The sequence below is a fragment of the Asterias amurensis genome, chromosome 17, assembly GCF_032118995.1.
Source record: "Asterias amurensis chromosome 17, ASM3211899v1".
NCBI lineage: Eukaryota > Metazoa > Echinodermata > Asteroidea > Forcipulatida > Asteriidae > Asterias > Asterias amurensis.
In genome coordinates this window covers 14,128,328-14,142,057 of record NC_092664.1, presented here as the reverse complement: position 1 = coordinate 14,142,057, position 13,730 = coordinate 14,128,328, and the positions used below count along the sequence as shown (strand labels likewise).

At 40.5% G+C, this 13,730-nt stretch overlaps 1 protein-coding gene across 1 annotated transcript; it reads left to right on the top strand.

The window, feature by feature from the left end:
* The first annotated feature begins 6,739 nt into the window (after window positions 1-6,739).
* On the top strand, window positions 6,740-7,462 carry LOC139949486 (C-type lectin-like). The gene has a single exon (XM_071947852.1). The coding sequence runs from the start codon at window positions 6,740-6,742 to the stop codon at window positions 7,460-7,462; it is 723 nt and encodes a 240-aa protein (XP_071803953.1).
* The last annotated feature ends 6,268 nt before the right edge of the window (window positions 7,463-13,730 follow it).

The window sequence follows — 13,730 nt, the reverse complement described above, 5'->3', positions numbered from 1 at the left end:
AGTTTCATAAAGCTGCCTATATTATTGCATACAACATTTCGCATTATAAAGCAGAAAAAAGTTAATTGCCAGACGTTTCGACCCTAAACGTCAGGCCATTAACAATTTTGGGTCATTTATACCAAAGGTCCTTTTGGTTGGTAAGTTGTTTGCAACAGGTAATTCCATTTTCTCATTAAAGCAGCTCTACGAAATTGGACCTCTATATAATAGAGGAAGGCCGTATTCGTTATTCCACGTTTGCTCTGCTGCGTTTTAATAAATTTCATATTAAATGGTGCCCTCAAAATGAACGTGTCAATATTTCCTTATTACTGACACCCACGTCTATATTTTAAGACCTTTTGAAAGCGATTATTATTATATTATTATATTATACTTGCTTGGGGTGTGACAATACCCATGGTGAAAAATTCAACAACTCCGTTTTGCCGTGTACTAAAGATAATATATTGCAACTTTTTAGCTTTACTGGTAACAAGGACTTGTTATAATGGATACCAATCGGTGGTTGGTGGTGGTGGTATTGATCACATCCCTGCTTGGCAGTGACGTCATTAATTACTACATGTGGGCTACGGCACATGCCTCTCTCGCAGTGCCGACTCTCTAGGCACAGTAAGTACCTAGGCATAGCCGCACGGACATACACTGTGAGTTTCATCGGGCAGTCATGGCTCTGTTTCTACGAACTCTGTTCCTTCTTGCTGCAATTACTCTAGCAGGTAAAGTCACATTCAATTTAAATAATTATAAGAAGGATTCGAAACTTTGCATGGTGGGAATACTCATGCGTTCGTTTAGCTTCCCTGGGTCGACCCCGGTGTGTGTGACGTTGTTTTTTTCCAGGACGAACGTGTGCAGATAGTTACCCACGTTCGTCCTGGAAAAAAACCGCCACACACCGGGGTCGACCCAGGGAAGCTAAACGAACGCACCCATCATGGATAAGTTTGCGGTATCACCATTATATCATTATCTGTCAATGAGCTGGGGTTGACCTGAAAAGAACCGTTGGCTCAAATTATTAGGCTGGTTATCTCATAATGACAGTGCCTGCATGGAATTGTCTGTTACTCTTAAACTATTTTAGCTGATTTCAAAACAACCTAATCAAATTTGTATCATGTATTTCCAATTCACTGATTATGCTCCACTTAGTTACCTTGTTATGTTTATTGTTTTGTGTTGTGTTGTCATTTAGTTTTCGAGAAAGACTTTGCTAGGTCGAAACGTCAGGCCATTTCTGTGTTTTTTCTTTTCGTTTTTCATTTATACCGACCTTTTCGGTAAGCAGTGTTTGTGTTACAAAAATTACCTAAATCCTTAAATAGAGCTTTCCCGTGTTGTTAACCATTTCAGAGGCTGCGGTGCTCTGTCCAGGCGGGCCTGGGTATCGGTTCGACATCATGGAACTACAAGATCCACTGACATCACCCATACGTCTTAGGCTGAAGGTTCCAGACGTAAATAATGTGATTGTGTATTTCTCTCCTCTTAAACCTGGCAAAAAAGGAGCGTCGTATGACGTGTGTAAGTACTATATGTCTATACGGGTTTAGCTCATTTTGATTGCGCATGTAACTAGCAGAACTGTGTCTTTATTTTATTTATTTGTATATAATACAAACAGAATGACCAACAGAGTAGCAGAAAGGGTCAAAGTTCATCCACAAATTAATATCATCAATTATATATTAAAAGGCAATATAGTGTAAAAAGTACACAATTTACAAAACGCTACATAAAAAATATTACATTTGAGCAATTGTGGAATGAAAAATTACAACACTCACTGGTTCAATGGCAAAATGGTCGCATGTGTAGTCGTCGGCCAGACTGGGCGAGGTCTTGAAAGCGACAATCTTACAGATAAGCCAATAAAACGTGAGTCTAGCACTAGACCTCTCGGATGTGCAGTGGTAGCATGTTCCGTTGGCGACTAGACTTGACTAGTCAAACTAGACTAACCAGAAACTACACAGGAGATTGACTATATCGAGCCCGGTGCTCTTATAAAGAAACCGCTCAGCTTCGCATACTCGCCAAGTAAAAACATGGTATTATACCTTAAGTATTTTGTTTATTTTATCTATTCACTTGAATGCAGATTTGGACGCCTCGCGTGCAGACATCGAGCAGCTGAAACCCGCCTATGAAGTGGTCAAGAGTAATTCCGGCATAAACTACATGACGCAGCACCTGGTCATCACTTACGATAACGGACACTTCGAAGTAGCAATCGAAGGACTGCCCGAGTCTACCCTGACCTATGACATCCCATCTGAACCCCACACAAGTTGGTTCATTTCTTTTAAGAGCGGGGGAGGGGTCGTGGACTGGGAATTCTTTGAGCCTTGTATCGCTGAATTCACCTAGTATTAAATTACGAAGAATAACGAGTTGCGCATAACCGTCGAGTGCATCGGCCCTTTTCGAAACCAAGGCTTCGGCTTTGGCTCAGGCTCCGTCCTCTCATCTGAAGCCCTGAGTGCGTACTCAAAGCACACCGCGGGGCCAAGCTAGCCTGCACCAAGTTCAAAGCTGAAGCCGTGGTTTCGAAAAGGGTCATAGTCTTGATTAGCGACGTTTAGTTTTTAAACGTACCGACTCGTAGCCTTGCTCAAGGCAGTCGCATTATTCGCTCCGAAAAGACGCAGCTGTAAACCCACCCGCCGTATACCCTGTGCATGGTGTGTGCGATCACACCGAATGACCCCACCCGTATACACACTGTCACATCGCACGAATACTGTTCACACAAGCCATCGCACTCGTACACCACTAACCGCATGCGGAGGCCGTCAGGCCGACAGCCTTGTCGGGTCTGTATCTTCCCGTTTTAATGTGTTGTATTGAAAAAATTCCAATAGTGGACGAAATTGGGGGGGTTCTAGGATATGCTAGTATGCAGCTCATGAATATTTACATCGTTCGTCAGACCTATCAACAACACAGGATGTGAGGCAAATGAATTATTCATTTTGACGTCCAATCACACACTTCCCTTATCGACCTTTGGACCCTATCATGCGTCCGTGGTGGTGGTGTGTGAGGTAACATGTCTCGTCTTTCGCGGGCATTATGGTAATGAGCTGACCGTGGGAACTCTTCGCTTATTATAGTAATGAGGTCAGTGGCTTCAACACAGATCCTACAAGGCTGTCGGCCTGACGGCCTCCGCATGCGGATAGTGTACGGGGGCATCGTGTCGTGCGATGTTACGCACAGTGAATACGGGTGGGTTTTACGCACAGTGAATACGGGTGGGTTTTTACACAGCGGCGGTCTTTTTTCGGAGTGAATAATTCGACTGCCTTGAGCAAGGCTAACCGACTCGCAACACGAATAGGCTGTTCGCAACACGAATAGGCTGTTCGCAACACGAATTACTGGAAAAGAGGTATGGTCACTCAAACATCTAGTGGATCAAAACTAACCCAGATGTGTAGAACTGCCCAGTCATTCCGAGTCTGGCTCCAAAATAGTCGATGTAGCGCCCTCTACCGGTGATAAATACAAAATTAATAAGGTCGCCAATCAAGACAATCGAGTACCGTAATTAGACCGCCTTTAATGGCACTGGGCACCTTTGGTAATAGTTATTGTATTCCCATCCATGCCACTTGGTGTATTACAACGTATGCATACAATAACAAATCTGTAAGAATTTTGACCCAATTGGTCATCGAAGTTGCAAGAGAGGAAAAAACACCTTTGTTTTGCACAAGTTGTGTGCTTTCAGCTGCCTAACAAAAGGCTTCACGCCTGAAGTCTTTTATATTATTTGAATGAGAATTTGCCTCTTTTTCAACAACTACGTTACTTCAGAGGGAGCCGTTTCTCACAATCTTTTAAACTATCAACAGCTCTCCATTGTTTGTTACCAAGTAAGTAATTATGCTGACAATTATTTTGGGTATAAGAGGCTGGGTACTTTTTTTGCAGGACACAAAACACAATTTCCACAGATTTACATTAAACTTAAACAGTTCGAAGATAATAATAGCAGAAAGCTTCCCTGAAAATATTAATTTCTGGGGTGCTGCAGTTTTTGAGAAACTAGTCAGACAAGTCACGAAAATAATTATCGTCTCAGGAGACGAAAATTAATTTAGCATGTAAAATGTATTTTCGTGACATTGTTTTACTCGTTTCTCAAAAACTAAAACACCTCAGTAAGTAATATTTTAAGGGAAGTTTTCTAATATCATTATCTTCAAACTGTGTGAGTTTAATGTAAATCTGTTGACATTGTGTTTCGTGTGTCAAAAAGGATCCCAATCCTTTAAAAAGGCCTTGCCCTTGCACACCGTTTAAAAAAATGTATCACTGCTGAAAGTCCTGCGTCGTGTCTGGCCTTATGAGAGATACCGGCCAGCAGGCGTCCGTGCCTGCGCCACGGTGTGCCACTGCGGCAGTCACCTTGGCCGATAATTATCCTCGCAATATACTGTTAATTATTTGACTTTCTAAAAAGTAAATTGGTGTCGCTTTCCCGTAGACATGCTTTATTTTGTTTATTTAGTAAGTGGTCAATTATTTTTAGTCACCTTGGCCGAACGTGCCTTTTTATCAAACTGTTTATGAATTTGGTAATAATATTTTATTCAGTTGAAGTTTTGAATATTTTTGTATCATCTTATATTCTGCCCACACCACTACTTGTACCATTCGTCAGACTTAAGAGTCCTCCAAATATCCGTTTGGAAACCAGGTATTATGTGCCCTTGGATTTTATTACAAAAGACAATCGATGAGTTTTTTGTTACCAAGACATGCCTCATTTGATGAAATAAAACTTCCTGGACTTTTTAAAACCACATACATGTTTAAAAAAAAATAACGAATTGATCTTCAAATTTGTATTTAGTTATCTCATAAAAAGACAATTTGACCCAACAGCTGGGTCTTAAACCACTGCGATGTGTGGATTGAAGATTTAGAGATTGAAGAGCGGTGGGATTGCACTCCAGATAAACGGCCGGTGTCCAAGGGAATCCTTCGCTCGGCCCCAGCGGCCAGTCGATCCAGAACCGCTGGGATGGGCTAATCGCTTGCACAGATTTTTGTTCAGGAAGTAAGTCATGCGTCCAGTGCATCGAAATATGGGGTGCGTTCGTTTAGCTTCCCTGGGTCGACCCCGGTGTGTGGCGGTTTTTTCTTCCAGGACGAACGTGGGTAATTATCTGCATACGTTCGTCCTTGAAAAAAAAAACGCCACACGCCGGGGTAGACCCAGGGAAGCTAAACGAACGCACCCATGGTGCAGTGTGAGTGTGATGCATGATGGGACTGCGCATTTTTGAACCAATGACAGTGCATGATACGTTTGCCCATCCCAGAGCCTTTGGTTAAAGCAACACGTTGCCTTGGATCGGACGAGTTGGTCTTTGAAAAGCATTTGTAACTGTTTTTTATAAAATGTACATGGGTAGAAAGATGTTGTAAAAGTAGAATACAATGATCCACACAAACATGCCTCGAAATTGCACGGTTTTCCTTTTACCTCGTCGACTAACACGGGCGGCCATTTATGGGAGTCAAATTTTTGACCCCCATAAATGGCCGACCGTGTAAGTTCGCGCTGTAAAAGGAAAACCACGCAATTTCGAGACAAACTTGTGTGGATAATTGTATTCTACTTTTAAAACATCTATCCAACCATATGCATTTTATAAAAAACGGTTACAAACGCTCAGTTATCGACCAACTCGTCCGATTCAAGGCAACGTGTTCCTTTAAAGCAAGGCTCTGGGGACGAGCGAAAGGAAATCCCAGGTTGGTTCAAAAGAGGGCGCTATCAGAAGAAATTTGTACACAATTCCCCGGAATGGGGGAACAGAATCTCCCTATACCTTTATTGAACTGGTACCCAAAACACTGAAAAAACGGCTAAACTGTGGCCGGGGTAAATGGAACGGTGAAGCAAGCTCAGATAAACTTTGAGTTATCTGCAAGGGCAAGGTTGCAAGGTATAGGCCAAGTTGACGCAGTGGCGCCTTCTTGCTTCGTGTCCGACCGGCCACAACTTACGAGAGATACCGACTAGCAAACGCCCGTGCCTGCGCCACGGTGTGCCAATACGGCAGTCACCTTGGCCGATAATTATCCTCGCAATACATTGTTAAATGCTCTACTTCCCAAAAAGTAAATTGGTTTGGTATTCCAGCAAACATGCTTTATTTTGCTAATTAAATATTAATCAATTAATATTTTAGTCACCTTGGCCGAGCGTGCCTGTTGTAACAAGTATTTTCATTAATATTTCGAACAGCTCCACTAAACCGACGTGTTTAATCGCTGATTGTGCACTTTAAGACTCGTATCCACGCTTGAACGTTTCCTCCCTCCTTGTTTGGCTCGTTGCCAGTTATTGATCTTAGAATTACCTAGGAAACTTGTAAGTTTTCCTCCCAAACTAGGTGCGTATTTAAGCCAGTTGCACACACGATATTCCTCACTGAGCTTTCTGACCAACCTTGACAACACCAGAGCCAACCCGAGTTCCGCTCTCTGATGATTTCATGCAATGGTTTGCTGAAGAAGAAACAACCACCGAGGAAGAACAGATCAGATATCGTTTGAACTTTGCAAGCATTTAATATAGTATTGAAGTGGTTGTGAGCTGCCGTTTAAAGCTGCTGATTGCTGTGTCAAACTTGCTAAAACTTGCATTCAATCCACAACCCAGACAGATATTGCAAAACAAAAAAACCTGTTAGCTCTCTTTAGAATAATGGGAGGATTTTGTTTGCCTTCTGTTTTGTTGACTCTCTTCACCATTGGTATGAGTTCTGCTCAGTCGTGTAAGCCTCAGATGTTGTGTCCATTCGGCTGGGAGTCATGGGGCGGCTCTTGCTACAAACTTCTGGAAGGAACAATGAATTGGCAAGAAGGGAAACTGAAATGTCAGGAGATGGGATGGGAGATGGTCTTGCCTTTATCAACCGAGGAAAATGACTATGTAATCCAACTGAGTAAAACTGCTGAGTATGTGTGGCTGAATTGCAACGATATCAAGACTGATGGGCAATGGGACTGCATTCCAACCGAGTTTTTGAACTGGGGACCGGGTGAGCCAAACGGCGGATCTGGTTCAGGGTGTGCTCAGATTGTTAACGGATGGACAGGGAATAATTGGAATGATGCTCCGTGCTCAAGTGCAACTCCTAACGTTATCTGCAAAGGCAAGATGGCTACACACCAGGCCAATTTGAAGCAATGGCGCCTGCTTGATTCGTGTCTGACCGGCCACACCTTACGAGAGATACCGACCAGCAACGTCCGTGCCTGCGCCACGGTGTGTGACTACGACCCCAGATGTCGTTCCTTCAACGTGCAGCATTTTGGGACAGGGGAGCGAATTTGCCAACTCAACAACGGCACCCGCTACGAGGCCGACCACACCCAGTTTGTGAAATCCAAGAAACCTTTCACGTGTGTTTACGGAGAGAGATAATTTCAATAAACACTGTAAAATTACCATGAGTAAAAAGAAAACAAATGACGCTCAAGTTTACAAAGGACAGCCGATCGTTGACATTCAACTCGTGGTGATTCAGAGCCCAAAATTGGGAGCATTTGACCTATACAATATTGTTGTCTTTTTGTTTAAGTAAAGTAGTAGGCCTTATAAACTTTCAGTTGAAGTGTTGAGTTAAAAAGAAAGAAAAACATGTTAGATTTGTTCAGAGAAAAAGAATATACAGGAACACAAAAAGAAGGGGGAAAGGGACGAAAAAAGAACCATAAATAAATGAATAAAATAAATCGAAGAAATTTGGAATTTTGTTCGCAGCCATTATTTTATTATGAAGGTACTTTCAGCAAAAACAAAAACACTGAGCTTGTGATTGGATCTTCAAGAGGACTTGTGACTAGTCTACTTGTGAATCTCCGAATGGACTTTCAATTATTTTGACTTTCAATTGAAACGAATACCTATTTTCTCTTTTCAGATTTGATATTGTTTATGCATATTTTATTATGGGATGGAGTACACGAAGTACGAATGCTGGTATTTTTGACAATTAAGGTGTCCATTGTCTTTTAACAAAATGAGCAAGGTCCTATTAAAGACTCAATATTAACCAAGGTCGATATACATCGTATAGGTTTGTTCATAGGTTTGTGCATTGTTGGTAAACACACAAAAAATATATGAACATATCAACGCTAGTCCAAATAAGTCCGTCCAACAGATCACCTACAAATACTTATACGAGGCTTGTGGGTAATTTGTGGGACTATAGAGGGCAGCAGGCTTACCAGGTAAAGGCCTTTTGGACTTGAAAATAATATATAGAAGGTTCTTATATCGTATTACATGTGCAATGGAATTTACCTACTAAGTTTGCTGCCACCTAGCGTTTAAATGTCCCCCAATGAGTAATCAAAAATCACCTTGCCGACAGAGGGCGTACTGTAAGCACTTGACTAAGGTTAGAAAACTGTATTTGCTTCCAAGCTGAAAGTCATACACTGCTGTAACTAAGTCCTTGATTTTGTCAGGTGAATATGACTTTTTAAATAGCACGTTTCTGTATTAATTGGCTACTGCGGTAATAGCAATGTACATGGACTTGTTACCATAGATATCTGTTAGTCGTTGGTAGAGTGTTGATCACGTCCCTGAGTTGTATGACGTCATTAATTTCTAGAAGCACGCACATTCGCATTTGCTGCAGTGCCTATGCAGGGCAATAGAGAGCTGCTTATATGAAACATTGTGAGAAACGGCTCCCTCTGTAGTAACGTATTTTTTTGAGAAATAGGTAATTTCTCACTCAATTAATATTAAAAGACTTCCGGCCTGAACCTGTTTAGGCATCTGAAAGCACACAAACTTGTGTTTCATTCCTGGACATACATAAACAGACATGGCTCTATTTCTACGGCAGTTTTTCCTTCTGACAGCGATGACTCTAACAGGTAAAGTCACATTCAATTCAATGTTTACTTGTGGTGCTTTAAAGGCAGTGGACACTATTGGTAATTACTCAAAATAATTATCATTATAAAACCTTTCTTGATTACGAGCAATGGGGAGAGGCTGAAAGTATAAAGCATTGTGAGAAACAGCTCCCTCTAAAGTGACATAGATTGCAAGAAAGAAGTAATTTTCAACGAATTTGATTTCGAGACCTCAAGTTTAGAATTTTATGTCTCGAAATCAAGCATCAGAAAGCACACAACTTCGTGTGACAATGGTGTTTTTTCTTTCATTATTATATCGCACTTTTGACGACCGATTTGAGCTCAAATTTTCACAGGTTTGTTATTTTATGCATATGTTGAGAGTACACCAACTGTGAAGACTAGTTTTTGACAATTACCAATAGTGTCCACTGTATTTAACTATAATTATTGGTCAATGTTAAAATGTTCAGTTTTGGCACGAAACAAACATTATGGAAGTAGTAAGGAGCAGTATAAGGAACCGGCCATGGTGTACATGTATTTTATTAGTAACGCATTCTACCGAATGGTAACCCTCCCTGCTTTATACAAATATTTTGTTCTGTGCTTGGAAAATTTGTGCTGAACATTGTGTGGTCTATTAAAATAAATGTATTTGGCTTTACTGACCGTGCCTGAACCTTAATCACGTTAAAGGCATTGGACACTATTGCTAATTGTCAAAGACCAGTCTTCTCACTTGGTGTATCTCAACATAATTATGCATAAAATAACAAACCTGTGAAAATTTGAGCTCGATTGGTCGTCGAAGTTGCGAGATAATAATGGAAGAAAAAACATCCTTGTCACGCTTAGCTGTAAACTTTCAGATGCTTGATTTAGGTACCTCAAAATCTAATTCTGAGGTCTCGAAATCAAATTCGTGGAAAACTACTGCTTTCTCGAAAACTACGTTACTTAAGAGGGAGCCGTTTCTCACTGTGTTTTATGCTATCAACAGCTCTCCATTGCTTTTTACCAAGTGAGTTTTTATGCTAACAATTATTCTGAGAAATTACCAATAGTGTCCACTGCTAAAGTATAGGGTTTTAAACTTTGCATGGTGAGAGTATCATCATGAGGTTTGCGGTATGGCACCACGAGTAAACATTTGTTTTTAGTATAGTGTCGGTTCTTAAAGGCAGTGGACACTATTGGTAATTGTCAAAGACTAGCCTTCACAGTTGGTGTATCTCAACATTATGCATAAAATAAAAAACCTGTGAAAATTTGAGCTCAATCGGTCATCGAAGTTGCGAGATAATAATGAAAGGAAAATAACCCTTGCAACACGAAGTTGTGTGCGTTTAGATGGTTGATTTCGAGACCTCAAATTCTAAACTTGAGGTCTCGAAATCAAATTCGTGGAAAGTTACTTCTTTCTCGAAAACTATATGGCACTTCAGAGGGAGCCGTTTCTCACAATGTTTTATACCATCAACCTCTCCCCATTACTCGTCACCAAGAAAGGTTTTATGCCAATAATTATTTTGAGTAATTACCAATAGTGTCCACTGCCTTTAAAGGAACACGTTGCCTTGGATCGGACGAGTTGGTCTATAAAAAGCGTTTGAAACCGTTTGTCATGAAATGCATATGGTTTATAGATAGATGTTGTGAAAGTATAATACAAGTCATCTCTACAAATTTGCCTCGAAATTGCACGGTTTTCCTTTTACCTCGTCGACTAGCACGGTCGGCCATTTATGGGAGTCAAATTTTTAGCTCCCATAATGGCACTGTGATGGACACGTTCGGTTATTATGGAAGACCAGTAATCTCACTTTGTTGTTTCGTAACAAAGCATAAAATAACAAACCTGTGAAAATTGTGACAAAATTAGTCGTCGAATGTGTTTCAAAAGGATAATGAAAGAAAATACATCAATTTTTGGTGCGCTTTCAGATGACTGACAGGGTCTTTTATAATTTCAGTGAGAAATCACCCCTTTCTCAAAAACTGCATTAGGCCCACTTCAGAGGGAGCCGTTTCTCACATTTCTTTTTATCAACAGCTCTCATTACTCGTTACCAAGTTGTTATGCTTACCATTACTTGAGTAATACCAATAGTGTACAGTGCCTTTAAGTCAAAATGGATACCGACGCTTCTATAATTGCTGCTGTATCGTGGTTCTTGCTTTTTTTTTACAGGTTTCAGGAATAGAAGCAATATAAGATGCACAATAAAAATGCAATTTTTCCTCATTATCTAAATTGCAATATTTTCATAAAAAGGGACGCCCGGTAAAAAAATAACCGATAATTAAGAAGACCCCGAGTGTATCGATCGATGAACTGTTTTCAACCGTACTCTACCGTAGCCAAAAAACACAAGGTTCTGCGGTTAATTTGTAATTAAAGGGAAGGACATATTTGGTAATTACTCAAAACAAATTTTAACTTAAAAACTGACATGGTAACGAGCCTTGGGTGGAGAGCTGTTGATAGTATAAAACATTGTGAAAAACGGCTCCCTCTGAAGTAGCGTAGATTTTTAATTAGAGGTAACTTCTCACTAAAATAATAAAAGACTTCTAGCTAGAAGTCTTTTATTCCTAACTGAAAACACACAAATTCGTCCAACAAGGGTGTTTTTTCTTTCATCATTGTCTCCCAACTCCGATGACCAAGTGAGCTCAATTTTTCACAGGTTTGTTATTTTATGCATATGTTGAGATACACCGAGTGGGAAGACTGGTCTTTGACAATTACCAATAGTGTATCTTCCCTTTAACTAGCAAACGGTTAAAGAAGGCCAGTGTGGTACGAAAATAATCGAAAATAATTAAAGTCACCTGGAAATAGAATTTTTTTTCTTTCAATCATAAGAGTATATGCTTACGAACAACATAACAATTTTTTTAGTAATTGTTTGTCACGATTTATATGTTTAAAAAATACATAAAGTTGTTTGGGGGGCTGACTTCGCCTACCCCTTTTGTGACGTCAATCGAGGCAGACTTTGCCTGCAATGCGTATAGTAAACACACGTGCAAAGTACATGTTCGTCCAAGTCGTGAGTTGGTACATTTCAAAAAGTGTTTTTCTGCATTCAGCAGCAATACACCTGGAAATTGTTTTTTTTTTTTTTAAACGTACAAACTCACGACTTGGTCCGTACATGTACTTTGCAATTGTGTTTACTCTACGCATTACAGGCAAAGTCTGCCTCGATTTACGTCACGAACAGCGCCCTCTCGGGTCGGGGTCTACTCTTAAATTTGTAAATAACATAAGAACGTTTAAAACCTTAGTTAACTGTTTATTCACATTCCACTCATCAAAACACATATATTAGTGACAAAAGCTTTATTTTGAAAAAATACCAATTCCAGGTGACTTTAAGTGGTTTTCCTAAACTTCGATCGTTAACGCCAAACATTTTTCTCCATTAATAACAACCACTAATTTGATTAAGAATACGTACGACAAAATACTGTGCGCTTTGATGCACCACTAGGGATGTGAAGCGCTTCAAAAACACATATAATTATTATGTATGCGCTTGTTGTACAGCCCAAAGCGCCTAACCCGAAAGCAAAGGGCAGGTTCGAGCAGCTGCCACTTTTTTTCAACCACCAGTCAATGTCACAGGGTTTCTATATGCAATGGACATTAAATGTAAAGGTAATTTTAAAAAGGTAATTTTAAAAACTATTTTTCAATTTTTGTTAGCAACATCACCAGGAAAAAAACATACACGCTTCCCACAGTGGTACTGTTTTCCACGATTTTTCTTTAGCATTTAAAATAAACGGACCTAAAAGAAGAGCCGATTTTTTTGTGGACGTTAAATTAATTTTGCGGATTCGAATTCAATCTGACCAATTAATAAATATCTGACCAACTCAACAACTTTTTTTGTTTTACTCCATGTGCAGTTGATGCTTGTGTCTGCTATGTGGGTCAGGAACCAACCCAAGAGACGGGCAAGCGATACGGTTGGTCCCTGGCCGAGCAGACTCCGTGTGAATGCACTGAGCTCCGTCTAGGAGGAGTGAATATGAAACCTCAAAAGAAGCTCCATGAGATTAAGATTGGTGAAGACCCTCGTGTGTCCATCAACGATCAGGGCAAGATTGTCCAGTCACCCGACTGCAAACATGATTACGATGGTAAGAAAATCCAGTATTTTTGCGCGTTGTGTTTAAAATAAATCATGGTTTGTGTATTATTGAAAGGGGGCCATCTTCACTGAGATTGATTTAATAATAAAAGTGGCTTCTTCTTACATGGCGCGTTAGTCCGTCACTCAGTGACGCTCGAGGTACTTTCACATGCACAATTTTCCTGCAAGGCATGTGGGACTACGTTTTTAAATCATGAGACCTAACTTTTATATAACACCATGTAATGATCCACATGGTGCTGTGACGCAATATGCTGCCAGTCACTACCAGAAACACCAGGGCGAACCCCTTCTTCTACTTTCGATAAGTGCACTGTGTTGTTTTACGTGCGCTACACAACATACGGGACCAACGGATTAACGTCCCATCCGAAGGACCACGCATTTGTGTCTTGCATGAGGACACAAGTGCCACGACTTATTACCTATAGTCAACATTATTCGAATACTATTTACGAGATTCTGCTTCGTTTCAAATTTCAGATCCTGCAATACCATGTGCACACCAGACTTCATTACAGTTCCAGTTTAAAGCGCTTAAAAATCCGCTGACGTCACCAATACGTGTGAGATTCACGGTCCCGGATGTGGACTACGTGTACGTGTTTTTTTCTCCTGATTCACCTAGCTATGTGAACG

Bases quoted from the DNA above. Each gene is read 5' to 3' on its own strand.
- LOC139949486 (XM_071947852.1), top strand. From the start codon at position 6,740: ATGGGAGGATTTTGTTTGCCTTCTGTTTTGTTGACTCTCTTCACCATT.